The following is a 22570-nucleotide window of genomic DNA, read 5'->3' on the forward strand; positions in this document are numbered from 1 at the left end:
CATTGGAGCCAATGACAGGCATGGCCGGAGTTAACCTATACAAACGTAGTGACATGTATAGAAATATTTAAAAAAAACTAAAACATTCTCTATAACGAAAAAACAGCGTCCATGAAATACTGCACTTTTTGTCTATGATTACCTGTTAGTAAATAGGGAACTTCATAGGCTCAACTCACACTCACTTTTTCGCCGTGGGGCGACGGCTTAAGAATACATTGTCGCCTCCCCATACATGCCCGTGGGGGTCGTAAGAGGCGACCGAGGGCGTCACAAGTGTCCATCTGCTTAGCATTGTGGTAGGCTCTGTGCCGACTGGATAGCGACCACAGTACACACGGCGGAAAACCCTCCACAGTGAAACGCTTTTGCGAATCGCGTTCAGGGATCAGTTGGTGTACATCCAGTGCATTTGGCCAGACCGGCAAAATGATAGTGACGGAGTGAAGATATTTGTGTTTTCCATCCGTTACTCTCATCTCTGGACTGTATTCGCACTTTCCATCAGGCGCGGTGCAGTCATTTTGTCGAGTCGCAATAAAAAAAAAAAAAAAAAAAACACTGGCGCAGAGTCGAAGCGTCGCGACGCGTCATGTTTTTCGCCTATAGCATATTCATCTATATTTTCCAATTATTAAGGTACAAATTTGTGTCTTGCAAATATGGAATCGAGCGGCGTCGCGAGTCGCAGCGAGGCTTGGGCGCCGTGAGGCGTCAGACGCCGACCAAACTGTGATCCAGGCGCACTAATGCGAGTGACGTCGCGCGTCGTCTGACGGTGGAGTTGAAAAACAAGACGCGACGCTTAGACTCTGCGCCAGTGTGAGTAGAGCCATAGGCTTATGTCAAATGTTCGAATGTTTTCAAATATTTTTTATGGAATCATTAAATTGAATCAACGTGATTATTGTGAAAAAAATGTCATAAAATAGAAAATTAGCAATAAATGTAAAAAATAGGCTTATGTATGGAATGCAATTCCACCCTTGACTAGACTGGATGCAGCAGAGATTTTTTTGCAAGTTTGTATAGCGCAATACGACAGGTTCGTGGAGTACTTGACGCGGTGAACTAGATAATGGAAATGAAGAAAACATCGATTCGGAAGTAGTGTTTATTGTGCGATGGTTGTTTTTTGCTTGTACCTTGACAGAGCCCTATCGATGACGCCTCCAGTCCTATATTCTCTAAGCAAATAAGAAATGAAACAATTTTTTTTAATTAATACGCGCCGGGATTGCATCATGTCAGACGTAACCATGGAACCTGTAAAGGGCCCGAAACGTTGGTTTGTTTGAAAAAATTAAATACACGCGATTTAAATCCGAAAAAATAGTTTAATTTCCTATCTAAAACAATAATAATAATTATTATTTATTTAATAAAGAAAAACAATGATGTTACAAGATGCATGAGAACAAAAAACATAAAAACATTAGTTGCACAAGAAAATAAGAAATGCCATTTAAAAGTGATCCCCTAACTCCTAAACTAAGATATCATGCATCTTAGGAATTAGTGATTCTTCCAACATTGGGTGCAGATATGTACTTAGAACGAATGTTTGTATAATAAAAACGATCACTCAATTTATATTTAAAAGAAATAATTATTTGTGTATTTAAATCAGTAAATAAAACAAATAATTGCAATATATTCAATCTCTTATGCAAACACCAAACACACCACACTCAAAAACTAAAAATGTTATATTGATGATAGTAGCTAATCAATCCGTAAAATTCTCGCATGTGGCAACTGCACATTGTATGTTTACCTACCAATTACGTCATGGGTTCTGAGAAAACATGTGCTGTTTGCGCGGGATTTTTTTTTAATACATTGAAACATAGTTCTAAGGTTTTGAAAAGCTTTATTTACTTTGTTTTTTAAGGCTTAGACAGAAGGAAATTTTGGGTCTTTTATCAGGCGCGATTTAATTCCGTCATTTTGTAAGCAAAGTACTTTAATAAATACGTGAAACAAAATTCTCACACAAACCATATTCACTAAAATGTAATTGTAATGTTTCTTTTACTCATAGTAATCACTAAAAATAAAATTTAAGCTTTACATACTATTCATCTTTAAATATTATATTATCTATTTCAAAAATTTGCAAATTTCAAAAACTTAAAGGTACTGTGGTTACGAACATTTAACGGAACGTTTTTGTAAAACAACAACATATCGTCTTCTCATTTATAAGTGTCATTTGTCATCAATTTGCACAATGTTTTCCTTTACCGTAAGTTGTTGTATGAAGAAAAAGGTTTATGATCACTGCTTCTTTGTTTACGTTTTTTCTAATTCTAAATAAGCGAACTGTAAGTACAGGTCATAGTAGGTAGACATGGTCTGGACAGTGTCTTGTAGATAATTATAACAATGTTTTTGCTTTACCAGTAATCGTAGTACAGGAAATTTCCAAATTTTAGGATCAGGTCGCCTCCAATGAACTCCTATCTTTATTTTTTGGCCATTTCCTGTTATTTTTGTAAACAGTTATTGCCTAAAAAAAATAAAGAAACAAAAAACGAAATAATAACAGGTCCAAAATTTAGGCGTAGTGTTCATTGGAAGTATCGAGGTTTATCTGGCACTATTGTTATTATTATTATGCAGATGTGGTAGTTGATCACTATTGAGCGTAGAATACTCACACACACACACTTAATATACCTGACAAAACTCCTCCCGTGACGTTCTCTTCTGGCATCTTCCAATGCTTGAGTTTCGGTGCGTGGGACACTAGGCGCGGATATCCCAGCTAGCGCGCTCAAAGCGCCTAAGAACGGCGGTCGACGCCGCGGCGCTCGTAATCTGAAGAACCCGTGGCGTTCTACGCTACAACGCCAGAGGGCTTTCGCGGCCCGCCCTGAACGCATGTTGAAACCGAGGACTGTGTCGTAGGATTCGGACTGTAAATAAATTGATAATAATTATTATTAATACAAAAATCGAACAAACATAAAGTAAAGATCCTTCTTTGTATTTTGGTTATTTATTTATTAATATAATTTAGATTCTTTGTATAATTTTGTTTGTAATAGTCGAATAAATATTTCTTTTTTCTTTCTTCGACCCGACTTACGTACCGGACGTAGCCACGTTGAGGCTACAGATGCCGTTCGATTTCAGTTGGATCGAAAGAATTTTTCTGTGTTTGTTCGAGCTTTGTATCAATAATAATAACAAACTAGTGAAGTGCTTTCACACAAAATATATGAATATCATGGTAGTAAAATAGTAAAACCATATCAAGGTATTCATTCAAATTTAGAAATAATGAAATTGATAATAATTTAGTATTAGGAGAGCGGTAGTGACTATACTAAAATAAAATTCAGGAAGACCTAAAATCCAAATCTTTTGAGTTTGTTAAGGTTCTAGATTTCTACAAATGTATTCTTTTTTTAACCGACTTCAAAAAAAAAGAAGAGGTTCTCAATTCGACTGTATTTTTTTTTGTATGTACATATGTTACGCGATTATTTGTGAACCGAATTGACGATTTTATTGTTGGAAAGTGGGTATCTCAGTATTGGTCCCATTTAAATATCAAGAAAATATTCGTCCTCTAAGGGTGGCAAACTACGGGATGAATCCGGTTTCGCGCACTTTCTAGTAACTGATTACAATAAAACTTGGCAAATATATGTAATTCGACGAACTATTGAGGTCGGTTTTATTTTTTTGTAAAAAAGTTTCAATTATGTAAGTTCTTTTAGTAAGTATCTAGTTTTAGTATTTTTGTGGAAGGTGAAATAACTATATTTATTAATGAAATGATTTGATATATTTAATAATGAGAACTGTAATGTAATGCGAATGTTTAGTTTGAGTTTTGATATTATATTAGAAAGTCTCCTTTGTTTTAAACAATTTATAATATAATGTTATTGTTTAGCATGTTGCGGTACCCCTACCAGGGTCAATTTCCAGGTACTGAGATCTCAAAAAATGTATCCCATATTTACCACATGATTTCAAGAAATGATTATACTATTATCGGAATCTTTTTAAAATCCTATAAACCAAGTAATCAAAATCTATTGTCACAGATATGTTGTAAAAAAATTTTTAATATAGGCAATCTGTACAATGCACTGTGATTCCCCCATAGGCCATAAATCAAAAAAAATCATTGGCTTATCCCGGTTAGATCAACTCACTAAGTTAGTAACTAGTTAACAAGCTTCCAAAAACTATAAATATCAATGTAATTAGGTCACGTTATCATTCACTTTTGTGCATCGGAAGTGAGCGCATCGCGAGACTAATTATCACCACGTGTGAGTCATCGAAACTTAATCACTTTGTTTTTGAGTGTCACTATTCCAAATCAAGTGTTTACGTGTTGTGAAAGCATGGAGATCCAAGAGCATGGTATGTACTTTTATTATCAATTTTTTTTAATTTTTTTTATGCATACTTTTTTTTATATAATTTTTTTATTGAAGGCAGTTTTTTGGTGAAAATTTTTGGCATAACTTAATTTCCTTTAGACCTACAACTTTTGGCTGCGCTGAGCTGCACCTGAGGTATATGGTTTTTGAATAAGGAGTATGTCCTTATTAAGAGCTATAAGTTTCATTTGCATCTTGCTGCCTCTTCTTGGCTTAAAGGGGTGTCAAAGTATGCATGTCCATAGTATTGAATTTTTAATTTTTTTTTAAGTTCAGCTTTCATATTGTTTTAGGTACATTTTTCAAATGTTCTGTATCGAGGATGACAATTTTTGATATTTGGCACTCTAAAGTGGGTAATCCAAATGAAAAAATGCAACACGTCCTGAGCACTTTGACCGAAACATCATCCCTTTCTGACGACATCGAAAATATTGATTTAGAGACTTTAAGCCTTAAAATTAAGAATATTTGTAAACAAATTTCCCACTACTGGGCAAAGTCGAATCGTACTAGATCTAAATTCTTAGAAAAATATTCAGATTGGCTGCATGTCGTTGAAAATATTGATGTACAGCGAACTGAGTTACGTGTATCTCAGAGCTTTGACGAAGTTAAACCATCAACTTCTTCATCGCATGGCCGTCCGAGAATTAACTTTGACGACACCAGTAAACGTACAAAAAGTAGAAGATTGGCTAGTTTGTCTAACCAAGACCCTTCTCTTGTACAGTCATTGCTCAATGCGTCCGATAGCTTGTCTTGTCCTGAAATCGATTCTAGCGAAGTTTTATCGCTCATTGTTGAAGCTCAGTTAACTCGACATCAATATATATTAGTAAAGAAATTTATAGACAATAAGTTTTCAAAAACCATTTTCCCATCTTACCAAAGTGTCGTGGAATCTAAAAAACACTGTTATCCTTCAGATATTACTGTTACAGAATCATCCGACGAAGTCGAACTTCAAAGTTTATTAGATCATACTGCCAATCGGATTCTCAAGTCTCAAAAAGATGTTTTGGATAGTGTACCTAATGAGTCTCTAGATAAGATATCTTTGATAGGGAAATGGGGTTTCGATGGCAGTACAGGGCATTCAGAATATAAACAGTGTTTTTCTGACTCCACTCTTGAAGACAGTAGCCTGTTTGTTACTTCGTATGTGCCACTTCAGCTTGTTTTGACAACAGATAACAAAGAAAATTCAGTAGTTTTGTGGAAAAATCCTCGTCCTTCATCAACTCGATACTGTCGTCCTATACGCCTCCGATATTTGAAGGAATCGACTGCAGTGTCAGTTGAGGAAGAAGCTCATTTTAAAGATAAAATAAGGAACTTGCAGCCTACTGTTTTCAAGGAAGAAGATCGCGAATATCGCATTACTCATTGTTTGCAACTTACTATGGTAGATGGTAAAGTGTGTAATGCACTTAGTGGTGTTTCTTCATCAAAATGTTTTATTTGTAACGCCTTGCCCAGTGAAATGAACAAAATTGACGAATGTTTAAATAAGGAAGTCGATGAGAGTAAATATGAATTTGGTTTATCACCTCTCCACGCGTTAATACGTTTTTTTGAATATTTTGTTCATGTCGCGTACAAGTTAGATGTTAGGAAATGGCAAGCTAGGTCCGCTAATGACAAAATGCTTGTTGCTGCAAAAAAATCATATGTTCAGACTCAATTTAGAGAAAGATTAGGGCTTATAGTGGATAAGCCTAAAAGTGGCGGAAGCGGAACATCAAACGATGGTAATACAGCCAGGCGGTTTTTCTCGAATTCAGAAATTTCCGCTGAAATTACTGGGATCAAGAAGGATCTCCTAGATCGTTGCTGGATCATCCTTCAATGTTTAAATTCTGGATATAATATTAATAAGACGAACTTCGAAGAGTTCGCTTTAGAGACGGCTCGGCAGTTAGTTGCCGAGTATCCGTGGTATAACATGCCTGCTTCCGTTCACAAAGTTCTAATTCATGGTGCTAATGTTATAGATTACGGTTTGTTGTCAATCGGAGAGTTGTCTGAAGAAGCAGCTGAAGCGACTAACAAATACATCAAGTCTTTTAGAAAAAATCATACGCGTAAAATGAGTCGCATTGTGACCAACACAGATTTAGTAAATAGGCTGCTTCTTCAATCAGATCCCTTCATAACAGGTCTACGAAAGTTACCTGTTAAAAAAAAAGGTGTACTGTCAAAAGCTGTATTAGACTTGTTATGTATTTAAAGTTAATATTGTTGAGATTTAATGTATTTTGGTATAATTTGTGTTTTGTTTGTATTTTGTAAAATGAACTTTTTTATGTATTTTTATTGTTTTAATTTATTCATTTGTGGTTATTGTTAATACAAATAATCATTATTTACACAGTTTTACCATTAAAAGTCGCAGTATAAAATGTTTTAGATACATCGTCTAAAAACAAAATTACTGCGAGACATTTTTACACCTAAATATTGTCAAATATTTTTTAAAATGTATAATTTTATTAATTTACGTTTACCTAATCATATTTTAACGTAATAAAATAAAAAAATAATAATAATTTCGGAGTTACGTATTTATGACCGCCTTAGTATGGAGCGTGAATCACCGTGCAATGGTCTTTTGGAAGAACTTTTATAATAGTGTTTTTACTATAACTACACTTGCTATAACAGCGGCAGTAGCTTAGTGGGGAAAATAGTTGCTTCTCAATTGTTTGGTCGACAGTTCTATACTTGATAGATACTTGTGTATCCGATGTTAATTTCAAAGTACGTACATTTGTGAAAATTTAGCAGCAATACCTCTTGATAACGGTGAAAGAAACCATCGTGATGAAACTTACTCATAGGTCACTCTTAGAAAACGGGTTTAGTCCCTTACCGGTGGGCCGGAATGGCCAAGTACGACCTAAACGCTCTCCTTAGATCAGGGTTCAGCAGTGCGAAATATAATCTGCCGTGCTTACGATAAGAACAAGTAAGTCTATATCGACGCTGAAAAGGTAAAACGTAAGAATAATTTTATTTGTTATAAGGAAAAGCGGATTAAATAACGATAAAATGAGAGAGAGTTACAATTTAATTTTTTTTCGTAAAAAAATACTTTAAATCGCTCTCCTGCAATATTTTCCAAATGCACGTTAGGCAGTTTTACCTTTCCAGTGTCGATATGTGTTTCAAACATATTTACTGTTAATATTGTAAGCACGGCAGTAATGGGTTGATGATGTATTTAGTAGGTATAAAAAGATCCATTGCAGTCTAGTGGTATCATCTTTGACACAAGTTTCCTATGAGGAAGTGAATACCCTAAACCACACAAAAGTTCCGAGTCTACGATTAAACGGCATGTTTATTAACTTAATTATCAATTGTTTTGATGTAGAGGGAAAATATTTTCAGAATAGTTTTAATTATAATGAATATGTACCATAAAATAATTGAGTAAGGCTGATTTTTATCAAATCGCTGTATTTCAACAATGACTCAGATCAAAATAGTTCATATTTCACTTATTGCACACTTGTATTCGGAATGTACTAAAATACTCAAATAATCAAAATAATCAACATTGTGTCGGTATATGATTCGTCATCTTTACGAGCCAGATTGGCCTCAGCCTTTTTCCATCTGTCCGGCGAATTAGGTATTTTTGACATAGACAGCTATTTTAAAATGCTATCGAAATGTTAAATTATATCTATCGTTGTAGTAGCAGTAGAGCTCCTTGTGAAAGAGTTCGTCCAGGGTAGTACCGCAACCTTTCTTATTACAGCCGCCAAGCAGTAATGTCGTTACTTTGTTCCGGTTTTGAAGGGTAAGTGTGCTGGTAAAATTACAGGCACATTGGATTTGTCAACTTATGCCTCAGGGTGGTGGGCGCAGTAACAGTGCCCTTCAAATCTTTGCAATTTAAAGCTCTGAGTGACACTGCAACTGATGCGGACAAGCGTGTAGCTCGTTCGTCCCGTCACTTGAGATCATAAAAAAAAATATCGGCATAAACTAGTGATGACTCACATGCTCTCTAAAGTCAAGACGTTATGATCAATTTCGTTAGAAAACTTGTAAAAACTACTTTAATGCATGAAATTATTTTTATTACTATGCCAAAAATTTACAGTAACTTACCGAAAGTACAATGTCTGAAAAAAGCCTTATGGTATTAAAGAGCAAATAAACAATTCATTAACTAATAAAATGTACTATACAGTGTCCGAATCGTAGATCTCGTAAGCCTAGGTCTATGGTTCGAATTTCTAAATGCCAAATCCCTAACTTCATTGTCTTAAAACCTTTGACATTTCGCACTTGCCAACTAACATAGTATTATCTCAAAAATTGCGTTATATTATATTTTACCTCAAAATTGCGTTATATTAATAATTTATCTCCAAAAATTTGCTATAATGACGTGTCATTCATATACGATTTGATTTCAAAGTGACAGTGCCAACACTGTCGCTTCAAAACTAAATAGGTAATGTTAAAATAACTTAAAGCCATTTTGAGATAATACTATGTTAGTTGTCATGTGCGATTTGTATATATTTTGACGTTTTATTATTTTTTTTTTCTTGTACATTTTCACGTCTAATTACGATTTACAAATTATTATCATTAAAATTATACCCAAATAACTATCACCGCGTTCACATTAATGACCGACTGATTAGATCCATGTGTAAAATTGTTACACCTACATTAATCTGTAAGGCTAGCATGATAAGGCGCGACTTGCGCGAGAGCGACATAAAGCGCGTGATCTGTATGCGGGAATAACAGTATCTCGCACTTTATGTCGCTCTCGCGCTAGTCGCGCCCTACCGTGCTAGCCCTACTGTTGAAGTGCATGTGAGTAAATATATGATATATTTTCAATATATTTCTATGTCCAATGTTTGGCCAGCCACTATACTTATTTCGTTACATGGTAACTTCTATACAATCCGCGTTTTTAGCCGACTGTATGTTTTTGTTCAATTGTGTGTATGTATGATTTCGATATTTCTTTTTTTTTGTTGGAAAGAGACCTCAGAAGTGGTACCATTTCAATTTGAAGAAAATATATCACTTCTAAGAGTGGCAAACTAGGGATGAATGACTTTTGAGGTCCATTTTTATCAGAAATAAAATTATGAATCATGAATTCAATTGTGAATACGATTAATGTTTTTTCACATACAACTGAGCATCAATCAAATGCTTATTATCAATAATATACACTGTTTCATATTATCACTGGTGGTGGGTGTGATATAACCAATCTCATTCATTAAACGTAACGAATGAGATTGGTCATGGACACAGCGATGGAATATTGACCCTAATTACACATCCAATGTGAGTACAATAGTATAATAGGTGCTTCTCTAAACGAGGATTGTGAAGCCAATTTTCACCATTCAAAAACCGAAAATATTTTTATACTATTTTTACCTTAACGTGTTTCAACGTTTTTATTTTAACATTATTATAGACTACTACACGTATTGTACTACATGTGGATATTTAGCGGAAAAAATGTCAGAATATAAAATAGTAAGCCTTCGTTGTTAATAATCATAATAAACTAATGGATTAATTTGTTAATAATGATAGGTCTCTGAGTGAAGAAATAAATTTCTCACAGATGGCGCTAAAAAACTAAAAACAAAGTTCTACAAGAACCACATACAAAATTCGTAAAGCCTGCTGGTTCGTTCCGTGACTTAATAGCTGGCTGGTACGAATCCAGTCGGATTGAATTTCACAAAATTTCACAATTTCACAAAAAAAAATTTAATATCATGGTAATAAAACATCGTGACATTCAATAAACATAAAAAAGTAAAGTTTAAAAAACTATACGCCAAGTTTTATTGAAATCGGTTACCGGAAAGTGCGCGAAATCGGATTCATCACCTAGTTTGCCACCCACAGAGATGGAATATTTCTTTCAGATTTAAATGGGACCAATACTGAGGTACCCTGTTTCAAATAAAAAAAGAATCATTAAAATCGGTCCACAAATGCAAATGAGCTATCGCGTTCAGGCGAATAGAGAACGACCTCCTCCTTTTTTTGAAGTCGGTTAAAAAAACTTAAACTAGAATTTCTCTAAATCTAGGCATGAACACTACAAATCCACTAATTAACGAACCAATATTCACCTATAGTGACCACCCAGTAATTGACACTTATACATGATAGAAAATTTTGTCCCAAATAATATTAGAAACGAATTTAAAAATATGGCGAACGCTGCTGTTTGTCGGTCACTAGCGCCACCACTTTATGTATACAGTGTAAACTTTGTGGAGAAAATAAACATTTATTATTATTAACCATACTTACAGGTTCCCGTTTCAGTTGTATAAAGAACTGCTTCTTCTTGAACGAAATCTTAACGATTTTACTCCAAGAGAAAGTGTTCACTCGTATATTGTTTTGGAAGACAACAATCCCTATTGACGTTACGCCAATAAATATGTCTTTGCCGTTGTAATCCTGGAAATAAAATCATTTATAATAAACTAATTCTTGCTTATATATAATTAGGGTTTCTAGCTGTTAGGTTTCCGCGATTGTTATACTTTGGTAATGAAACAATTTTTTTCGAATCTAAGTCGCGTATAATTAGTTAATTCAAACAAACCATAGTTTCGGGACTTTTACTGGACCCATGGTCACAGCCAGGGATGGGCAATTTGGTTAGATTGAGTTACAACCCAATCAACTAACAGCGCCGGGTTATAACCTGTTTCTGTCCAAAATCGTGGGCGAAAGCATTATATGCGTAAAATAATAAGGAATTTGGTAATAATACATACTTATTAGAAATTTACTTATTAGAACTAAGGTCGTCTACATAGCTGGTAGAATAAGCAAGCTGAAGTGGAAGTGGGCTGGCCATATCTGTCGAAGAACCGATAACCCATGGGGGAAGCGAGTTTTTGAGTGGAGACCACGGCTCGGCAAACGTAGTGTAGGACGCCCTATGGTTAGTTGGAGTGACGATTTGCGAAGGGCTGCTGGCAGCAGATGGATGCAACGAGTTGAGGACCGGGCGAAATGGCACGCATTGGGGGAGGCCTATGTCCAGCACTGAACTACGATAGGTTGTTGATGACATGATTAGAAATTTTGATATAACAAATCTTATCGAGTTCTTAGGTTTTCGAGATTGTTACACATAGGAAATGAAACTATTTTTCCGGATTTAAATTCAAACAAACCGACGTTACGGGCCCTTTACAGGTCCCAGTCAATCGTGACCACAGGCCCTGTAAAGGGTATTTTTTTATAACATCAAGTGACGAGACGAACAAGTCGTACACGCCTGTCCATAACAGTTGCAGTGCCACTCAGAGCTTTAAATCGCAAAGACTTGAGGGGCACTGCCAAAGCGCCCGTCACCCTGAGACATAAGTTGACAAGTCCCATGTGCCTGTAATTTCACCAGCACCCTTACCCTTCAAAACCCGAACACAGTAATGCGGACATGCTGCTTGGCGGCAGAAATAGGGAAAGGTGGCAGTACGACTCTGGACGAACTCTTTCACAAGGAGCTCTACTGCTAGTAAATCCGAAAAAATAGTTTCATTTCCTATAAAAAATCTTTTTTAGATATAAAAGAGATAACTCCACACAATACCCACCTTGTAATCCTGTGGACTCTCACTTACTACTAGACGCATATTACGATTCGATTTTTATGAAAATCGATTCAAGTATACACGATAACGAGTTTTTGTATCGATTCATTTCCATACGATTTTCAAGAGAATCGATTCAAGAGAATGGCAGAATATGCAAGCATATACATTTTGTAATGTAATAATATCATTACATTTGAACAAAACTCGATTTACAAAAACATTTAGTAGTAAATAACTTTTGCCTTCGATTTCTGGCATTAATAGATTTTAATCCGATTAAAACCCGGCGTTAACAAAGCCCTGGGTTAAAACCCGGTCGCTTGCCTACCTCTGGTCACAATTGATCGGCTGACTAACTGATAAGTCAGACATTCATTTATTTAGGAAATGAAAGTATTTTTCCGGATATAAATCGCGTATATTTGTTTTTTTAAACAAACCGACGTTTCGGGCCCTTTACAGGTCCCATGGCCACGGTTGACTGAGGTGGTACAGTCTTCAACCAGTTATGTCTAATATTAATGCAAACCACCCTATTTTTTTCACTATAGTTACAATAGTTATTAATTAAATACCTTATTTTTAATTTTACAAAGAAAACATTACAATTTACGCTACATTAAGTTTTACAAATTATTTTATTGAATGAATTGTTATTAAGTTTAATTTATTATTAATCATTAATAGAAATTAGAATAAACTAAAATATATTAATTAGTACCGCAGTCTTATGTCTGTTTGGGATTTTTCATTAGAAGAAATACTGGATCCCAAACTGGTGGTACGGAGAAACCATCTTCCCTGTTGAAATTAGGAAACGGACTTCTTTTGAAAGGACCTGGGGTTTGTCAAACTTCATTGAATGTGTAGGTTTATCCATGACATGCTCGCAGACTGTAGACTTGTTTACGCGACGGTGTTTGACATCAGCTATATGTTCTTTGACGCGGGTAAATACTTCGCTTTGTTTGTCCAATATAAGAAGGTTTGTTTGAAAAAACAAATATTCGCGATTTAAATCTGGAAAAATAGTTCCATTTCCTATGTGTAACAATCGCGAAAACCTAAGAACTCGATATTCATTTATTTGTTAAATCAAATACACGCGACTTAGATCCCAAAAAATAGTTTCTTTTCAAATGTTAGTTACAACATAACGACTTTTATAAAACAAGGCTTTAAAGAAAGACAGTTATTTTTAAGTACAACATACCTTAGCCGGATGTGACTCAACACCGTAGCAATCCAATCTCTTTGCATGCTCCAAAAAATTCGCCTCTGCATCTGCCGGAGTCTGACCTTTATGTAGTTTATGAAGTTCTCTTATTCGCCTCTCGTCTTCTGAAGTTTGTTTTGGTAGCAAGCTTAGCTCTGATAGATAATTTGGGGGATGTTCTGATACGTTATAATCTCCTAGTTCCGCTGGAAAGTACAAGACAATTTATTACAAATCCTAGATATGATTTAAAATTTGGAAACAATTGATCACTTTTGACCATAATCATCGTCAATGCATTGTACGGCCAATAAAAATGGAATTTAATTAATTTGCTACTGCGCGAACCTAGTGATGGCTAAATCGTGGAAAATAGCTGCGCTTGTGTTGAATATTTTTTTAATGCAGTTAATTTCCCCTCTCCCTCCGCATAAAATTAATAAAATAAATAACACAAGCGCAACTACAGTCACAAACACCACCACCAAATATACACGACACTTGTTTCGCCTATCGCCACGAGGAATGTTGATTGCTCGACACTCGGCCGAAGAAAATTCTTCTTTCTTTGGCCGAGCGTCGAGAGTGGGAAAATTAAGTGCATGAAAAAATATGCAACACAAGCGCAGCTATTTTGCACGATTTAACCTTCACTAGCTTCGCAGAGTAGCAAATTAATTAACTTCTATTTTTATTAACATGGACTTTCGCAAAGTAACGCCTGAATCGATTAATTCATTATATGGCCCACTGTGGGTACCATAGTCTACCAAGCTGGCCCAATGTAGACCGGGCGGACTACTAAAAATTCACACATGTACATAACGTAAAAACTGAAGTCAAAGACACATGCAATAGGCTTATAATATATAATAATAATTTAGGGCTCATTGAAAAATATTGCTAAGGCTAAGTTGAATGATGTCCTTTTGCGTACGCTACAACCGCTCAAATCACAGTACGAATTGTAGACGTTGTTTGTTTATTGCTTTTTATCTGTTTTATTTTACTTTATGGTGTTTGTTATTTTTTTCAAATTCTTCCTATTTTATTTTGTTTGTTCAAGTATTACTAATCTCTTTTTTGTATCTATGTGTTGCAATAATTTTTTTTATATTCTTTGTATTCTTTTTAATATATTATTATATTCGAATCGTCGAAATCTCATCCAGAAGCAACCAGTCTTCCCCAGGCTACGACCGCTCTTGAGTACGTTAAAATACAGTATAAAAATTATGTCATAGTATAATTTGTTAGAACAGATTTTGATTACTCAGTTTATACGAGTTTAATAAATACCCGATTGTGAGATTTTTATAGTGACCAGAAATGAGACGCCAGTGACTGTTATCAATTATATTATAATATCTTTCCACTATAAAACCAAATAAAACAAAACCACATCGTCAAATATGTTTTAGTAATGGCGGCCGCCCGTCAGCGCTCTGTTAATAACCTTTTATTATTTCTTATCACGATAAATCTAATTCTTAATGATACTAAGTAATTTTTGTAAGAGAATAAAATAAATTAATGTCACGATTCGCTAACACGATCACATAGTCAAATTTTGAAGAATGTATTGATTAGGAAATACTGCTATCAGATTTTCCATGAGTTCACAATATCTTGAGATTGCTAAGGTCCGTGCACAAACTGCAATACAAAATTGTCAAACAATCTACGCGGGCGCTAGCGATTATCGATACCGTAAGCTCATGGTAGAGGGACATAACATTTAATTCTTGCCTTAAATATTTCTTGTATGTGTGTCTCTACAAGTAATGTGAAACTTACCTTGTACTGTAAACGAAGCTAACAACAAGGCAGTGTTCTTTGGAGCTGTCATTCTACCATCTAATAATAGTTTTTTCAGTTGTAAGAAGAGCAGATATTTTGTATACTCCTCGGCTAATCGTGACGGTTCAGGGGGGTAGAAACGTACTGCTAACCAGAACTGTGCGTTGACCCCAACTTGTTTCTTTACAGATTTGTTTGCATCTAACCAGCGCTGAAACAATAAAGTTTTGTTACTAGCTATTTCAAGATTTTGTGGTTTTTGTGTGTAATGCCAATTAATAAGATCATTCATTTTTTTATATCTACGTGGAATATATGGGGCTACTGTGGGCACAGGCCGATGGAAGAAATGGTTAAATCTATTATTGTCAGATAGTATGTTTGATTTCGGTCATTCTCGTTTTAGTGTTCACTGTCTAATTTGAGTGGCAATTTTTATTATTTAAATAGTCAATTATGTTATCGTGTAATTATTAAATAATATTTCACGATGAATATTAAACAATATTGCACGATAAAAAAATAGAATACTTAAATAATAAAAATTGCCACGGATATTAGGTAGTGAACACTAGTCTGTAGGGCTAGCACGATAGGGCGCGACTTGCGCGAGAGCTTAGCAGTATTTCGCGCTTTATGTCGCTCTCGCGCAAGTCGCGCCCGTTCGTGCTAGGCCTACTGACCGATTTCAAGTTGATGAGTCCATAATTTTAATTTTTTGTAGTTTTGCATTGACTTACAAATAAATGGACGACGGGTCTAATACAAAAACCACGAAAAAAATGTCCCAAGTCAACATATTTAAACGTAGTGACATGTAAAGGAATATGAAAAGCTAAAACGTTGAATTTAAATTGTAATGTCAGTCGAACAAACGAAGACTAAAGCGTGAATGACGCTCTGTATACGATTTTAACGCCCTATAAGTTCGGACACTTTTTAGCGCGGACCCGACGTCCATATAATTGTAAGTCAATGTAGTTTTGTATTTGATTGCTTTTTGTTTGTTTTTTGCGATAATAAGTGACGGAACAAGTTTTGCGCCTGGTGGCAAGTGACACGCTTGTACAGTACAGTTGCAATGCCACTCAGGGTTTTAAATTATCTTATTTGTAAAAAAATGTAATTGACAAGATAAATAAATTTAAAAAAAAAATCACTGCCACTATGCCCGTCACCTAGAGATAGTGATGAAACAGACTCAGTCTTTTAAGACCATTTAAAAAACCTGGACTAATTTTTAACGCCTCACGACTAGTCTAGTCCTTTAACCCTGAAATCTTGAGTCATAAGACTAAAACTGAAGACTAATTCGAATCGAAGTCTTAACCTTAGGAAGCTTAAAAGTCTTAAGAACTAAAACGACTAAAACGAAAGGCGCCTCATAGCCTTTTTGCTTCTACCAGCCTTTTTGCTTAGCATTTTGTTTCTACCCACCAGGTAATTATTTTACGATTTTTATTATAAGTAAATAAACATGATTATTAACTACATACTACTTACATCATTTTTATTTATAAACTTCGGGTTTAATAAGACATAAAATAGATGTAAGTCCTTTGCAAACAACTCGAGTCGTTTAAGTCTTTCAAGTCGTTTAAGTCTTTTGAGTCTTTTAGTATAACGACTGAGTCTTATTAATAAAAACTCGAACCCCTTTAATTTGTTAATGTGTTTAATTTTAGAGTCGAGTTCCGTAAAATGGAGTCGAGTCGTTATAAAACGCCTTAAAAGACTGAATCTCTTTCATCACTACCCAGAGACATAAGTTGACAAGTCTCATGTGCCTGTATTTCAGCAGCACCCTTATCCTTCAAACAGGCAAACAGAAATAACTAGGGTGGCAGTACGTCTTTGGACGAACTCTTTCACAAGGAGCTCTAATGCTTCTAATTACTAGTACTGTTTGTTATTCTTGTGTGTAAAAGTATTAAAATTGTATTGTTTTATCTTCTTTGAACCTCTGTCTTAACATATCAACTCGTTTGTAGAGAATAGTAATAAAAATGAGCCAGATATTTGCATTTTGTTTAATTTGTTAATTTAACTTTTTAGTAATAAAACATTCCAGAAAACACATACAAGTAACACACAAGTCTTATCACTGTTTTCCTCATAGTCGTGGTTTTTTCATGCTGAACATCAAATAAACTTCTAAAGACCGCAAATATTGCCGACAGTGCTTATGCAAAAAAGATGTTAGAGCAATTTGTTAAGAAAACAACAGAAACCATAAAATATATACATATACATATTATGTATATGTTAAAAGGAGTCAAAATATATTGAAATATGCGTACAGTTAGCAGAAGTCTAATAAAATTCTCAAAAATAATGCAGTGTTTTTCAAAAGCCTGGTCAGTTATTTTTTCTTTTTTATTTTAAGTCTAACTTAAAAACTAAAACATTAGTCACCTGTCATTGCTTTGTTTCATTTATTTGTTTTAATTTCCTGCTAATACCTACAGATTTGTCGAGTGGCCTTCGTAATATATTTAGTCGTTGCATTTTTAAAGGGAAAATAAAAATACAAATTATTTTCAAATACGTACGTTTGTTATGTAAAAGTTAACCTACGAAACTACCTCAATACTCAACATACAACACACATACAAAAACTTAGTTTGGTTTTTATAACATTATTATAAAAACCAAACTGAAACCGAGCACTTCGCGTTTACTGACGTTTGGAAGTTTTTAATACTCATTGAGTAGAAAAAAACAAATATTTTACGTTATTCGCAATCAATATTTGGACATTCCTTCGCACGACTAAAGCGCTGCATCTGGGGGTCTTCTTTTATGAAAAGGCCTCTAAGTTTGTAAAAACAACTTCTAAGTGTTTGGAATCCGGGACAGTAAAGTCTAAGTACTGGACACGGGACAAGACGAAAAATTCCGGGACAATCCCAGATGTCCCGGCCATCTGACAAGCCTATGTGCTCTCGACTATACGTACTAAACTTACCAATATTAAAATCTTTAGATACAAAACTATTAAGTATCAATTTGAGCAAAACACATTTTGTTTTGTTTCAGAGTAGACTAAAAATGAATCAGATTCAGTATCAATATTACAAAGTAATTCTTTCCGATGACTCATTTTGTACAATCTGATTATCCCATTGACTTTTTTATTGGTTATCTCAAGTAGGCGTTTGCTGACGTCAGAACTTAATTATCATAATTTTAATTCAATGAATCATAATTTTCATTCACTCTTGGATATTCATTTTTAACCGACTCAAAAAAGGAAAGGTTCTTCAATTCGACTGTATGTTTTTTTTTTGTATGTATGTTACGCGACAACTCCGGTATTTGTGAACCAATTTTCATGATTCTTTTTTGTTGGAAAAAGGGTACCTTCATAGTGGTCCCATTTAATTTTGAAGAAAATCATCCACCTCTAAGGGTGGCTATTCACGCAAGAAGATTCATTTTTATAAATAGCGCCTAAATTTTAGTATAATGAGGAATTATTTTAATGGTTGATTTTGCTATTCTTTCATTTAAGACGTTTTTCTCTCAATATACTTTGAGTAGTGAGAACCGATTTTTATTATCTCCTGTGTCAAGTCCCGTATAGTGGCGAACTAGGGGATGAATCCGGGTTTGCGCACTTTCGTAACCGATTTCAATAAAACTTGGTAATTATATGTAATTCCACGTACTTTTGAGGTCGATTTTTTTGTACTCTATAGATGAGATTATGAAACATCAAGCATGCATATAACATAATAAATAATGTAAGTTCTAATAAAATATTGTTATAGCTAGTACACTTGAATCCAAGTACTTATTGCAAGTACACGTCAATATATGTATTTTTATGCCAAAAATTTCAAATGTTTCTTTGATTTTCGGTCCAGGGGCAGTTTTTTTTTTTAATTATGGGCTGAATGTTCGGCATTACATTTTTTACTTAAATTATTTATCCTGTCTCAATTGTTTCCTTTTATACAAACTCGTTGTCGATATCGGTGGCCCAACGATTTGCACTGTCGGTGCTCAATGTCCCGGGTTCAACTCCCGGTAGAACCAATTTTCGGAAATTAACTTTTCTAAATTGTATGATCACTAATTACAAGTTTCTTACACGATATGAGTTCTTTTTGTTTTCCCGTTATTTTGGAACGGTTACAAGCTTCATAATCACAGCTTGACTGAATTTTCTAAATTGGTTGTGGTCTGGGTGTACTGGGACAGTGTTCCATAGTGAATTCTGGAACTCTCATTCATCATCAATCCATTTAAAGACCCTTTGCTGACCTCAGGCTACCACGGCATTTATTTTATTCTGGTACTCTAGTAAGGAAATACCCTAGTTCAGATCAGTTTCAGACCTGGTAATTGGTGTGATTGGTAGTGTTATTATTATAAAGACTATGTGATATTATATTAAAATGATGGTAATCAGAGTGGGTTGTGAGACTCATATCTGCTCTATAATTTTTTTGTTTCTAAGTAGTTGTCATTATGATTGAATCAATATATAATCGAAGCCATATGAGTGGTAAAAAAAATAAGAGAAGAAGACTTACTGTTATTTCTGTATTTGTAGCGCAAGGTGCGGATCCATTTTCAGTGAATTGCAGGCCGAAGTAATCCCTTTCTATTAGTTCTATATGTTGATATACTTGATCCAATAAGACACTACCTTTGGCTTTTTTCTGAAACAATGTAATTCCAAAATAAATACAATAAAAAATTCATACTTTTAAGAAAATTAGATCTCAGTCTCATAATTAAAAAAGTGGTCTAATTGTATACTTTTCAGATAATATTATAATTTAATTTTGTGTATATGAACAACATAATATTCTTCTCATACATGAATTAGGTGAATCAATACAAAAAATACGTCGACTTTTTGTTCTTATCCTCCACAAGATTTAAAAAGCTAGATATATTAAAAAACACAATATGAAGATTTTCCTAATTAGAACTTTCTTGAGCTTCGAATTGAGAGCGAGTATAATGGTAATGACTTCAAATGCATACAATATACTTCCAAGCGAAATTAGAAATCGTAACAATTGTGTAGAATTTTAAAAATCATTATTTAATTACCTTAATGATATTATACTATATTGAAGATAGTTTTATAAAACTTTTTTATAAAAAACCAATCTCAAAAGTTTGTGGAATTACATCTTTTTGCAAAGTTAACGAAAACTGGGTGAAATCCAACAAACCGGATTCATCCCCTTAGAAGTGGAACATTTTCTTCAAATTTGAATGGTTCCACTATCTGTAGTGGAGGAGATAGAAAGAAGGAGAAAAGGAGGAGGTGAGAAAAAACTACCATCAAAATCACTTCACAAATATTGGTGCAACCACATGTAATTCACAAAAATAAAAATACAGTCAAATTGAGAAGCTCCTCCTTTTTCGAAACCAATTAAAAATTAAAATTGTATTCGTTTCCATTTTAGGTTTATGTTTTTGTATAAATTAGATAGACTTTTTTCATGTTTAATTCTTTGGTTTTTGTGACTCATTGGACTGCATGAGAATATTGTAAAAACATGTAAATTATTGTAAACAGCCTACATAAAAATTATATAATAATGTATGTTTTAAAACGTATTTTTGTAACACTCTATAACCTATGTCAAAGAATCACATAGTAATAATAGCTTTGATATGAAATTGTACAGGTATATTGACCATCTCCACGTTAACTGAATTAGGCTACTATCTTACCCAGTATTAAAAAATTCTATTTACTAATCATTGTATATTTCATACATGAATACAGGTCATTAATAGAATGTGTTGAACAAGAGGTATGGCTCAGTGTGAAGTGGTAGACAAAAATGTGTTGCATTAAAACTTTGCTAATGCTAATTATGATAATTAATACAGGGATAGTTTCATATTGGTTAATATTGAATCATATATTTTCCATTATAGATAAACATTTGTGGCAAACTAAATTTAAGTCAGGAAAAGCCAAATTAATTCAATTGCAGGTTGAACATAAAAATAGATAAGATAAACGGGTTAACGGGTTTGTAGTGCTGGACAGAAGCCAAGCATTAAGAATTTTTAGATACTTGTGTTATTATTGTAAACAAAGTACTCAATGAATGAATCGGCGACGGAGATCAACAACAATCAACAAACTGAATTGTATTTTCCTTTAAAATTTATGATGCAAGTCGAAAATGTAGTATTTTCAGTGTGAGAACACATTTGCATAAGCAGAAGTATTAATTTGAATTATTACTTACAAAAACTTGTTATTAAAAAGAAAACGAACCGACGTCTTCTAGCATACTGTGCCAGGCGCTACCAACTAAGCCATGGAACGAACCTTCTTTTTTGTTTTTTTCTTTATTTTTTTCACAAAATTTGGAGAGCATAATATTAGTAAATAAATATCACTGTTTACAAAAACAGAAAATACTTCAACTTCAACTTTTGTATCTATGACCCCGTCATTTTGCGCAATGATTTCGCCAACGTTAGGGTTGAAAGACTAATTTATTAAGGGCTCAGTGCGGTGGTGAGATAGATTGCCGGTGATTAAAATACTTAAGCGGTTATTATGCATGTTTCCAAAAGAAAGAAAATAACATGAGCCATCAAATTATATTTTTGTAATGTCATTAAAAAAAAATTACAACGGAAAATAAATAAGCATAGTGTTCATTGGAGGTATTGTTACAGGCAAATGTAAAATAATTTTGTTTGTAATTAGCCTTATAGGCTACAAATAGATTTCACTTTTAAAAATCTATTTTACATTTAAAAAAATTGTGTTTTGATTTGATTGAATCTTCAAATGCATTCAAGTCATTTATATTTCAAATTTACAGCAAATACTTTAAGTAATATTTTGCAATAAAATAAAATAGCTCACACATTTATAGAAGGTAAACACCAAACTCACCTCGATCTGAAAAACATGTTGACTGTCATCCAAGAACTGTACAGCAATATTGAAGATGTTGAGCTTACGATCTCTTGCGAGCTCTGATGCACGCACGTTGTAAGTGCCACTCGAGCTCGAAAAAGCCCTCCGCGATACACTCTCTATCATTGCAGTTGACAAAATAATAGCATTTATCACAAGACTATTTATATTTATTATGTCTTTAGCCCGACGTTATGACGTCGCGGCCTCAACACTGATCCCTCTAAAACTAGCACCGTTTTGTAAAAAAAAAAACCCTATCCAATTGAACACAATCACTAATAATTAACCTCTTCAACTGTGAACACATCAATTTCTTCACTCGTCAGCACGATTCACAACTATATTATGTTCATAATAATCCATTTTCCTATTCAATACCTAACCTTCGCGATTCCCAAGGACTTTCTGACGTAATTAATATTCTACGTAAACTATTACATGCCTTGAACAAGATAAAACATATCACTTGGATTAATTTCGAAGTCTAATGGGTCACCTAGTAATACGGCTCCTGCTTATTTTTGCAACGAGTTGTATCGGAGAAGTACGCAACAATAATTACATGTGCGTATTCTCAAAATAGAGT

At 34.1% G+C, this 22570-nt stretch overlaps 1 protein-coding gene across 1 annotated transcript in view; it reads right to left on the reverse strand.

Moving 5' to 3' along the window:
• The window catches only part of LOC113235636 (tyrosine-protein phosphatase non-receptor type 4), a 38558-nt gene extending 16373 nt beyond the window's left edge, over positions 1-22185 (reverse strand). The window contains exons 1-6 of the mRNA XM_026471450.1: positions 21958-22185; positions 19601-19729; positions 15057-15270; positions 13257-13465; positions 10740-10892; positions 2683-2921 (exon numbers count right to left, since the gene is read on the reverse strand). Coding sequence (XP_026327235.1) covers positions 2683-2921; positions 10740-10892; positions 13257-13465; positions 15057-15270; positions 19601-19729; positions 21958-22107 — 1094 coding nt within the window. The 5' untranslated portion in view covers positions 22108-22185. The remainder of the gene's footprint in view (positions 1-2682; positions 2922-10739; positions 10893-13256; positions 13466-15056; positions 15271-19600; positions 19730-21957) is intronic.
• Between the last annotated feature and the right edge of the window lie 385 nt (positions 22186-22570).

This window comes from Hyposmocoma kahamanoa, unplaced genomic scaffold (assembly GCF_003589595.1).
Source record: "Hyposmocoma kahamanoa isolate Upper Pololo Valley unplaced genomic scaffold, ASM358959v1 88, whole genome shotgun sequence".
Lineage (NCBI taxonomy): Eukaryota > Metazoa > Arthropoda > Insecta > Lepidoptera > Cosmopterigidae > Hyposmocoma > Hyposmocoma kahamanoa.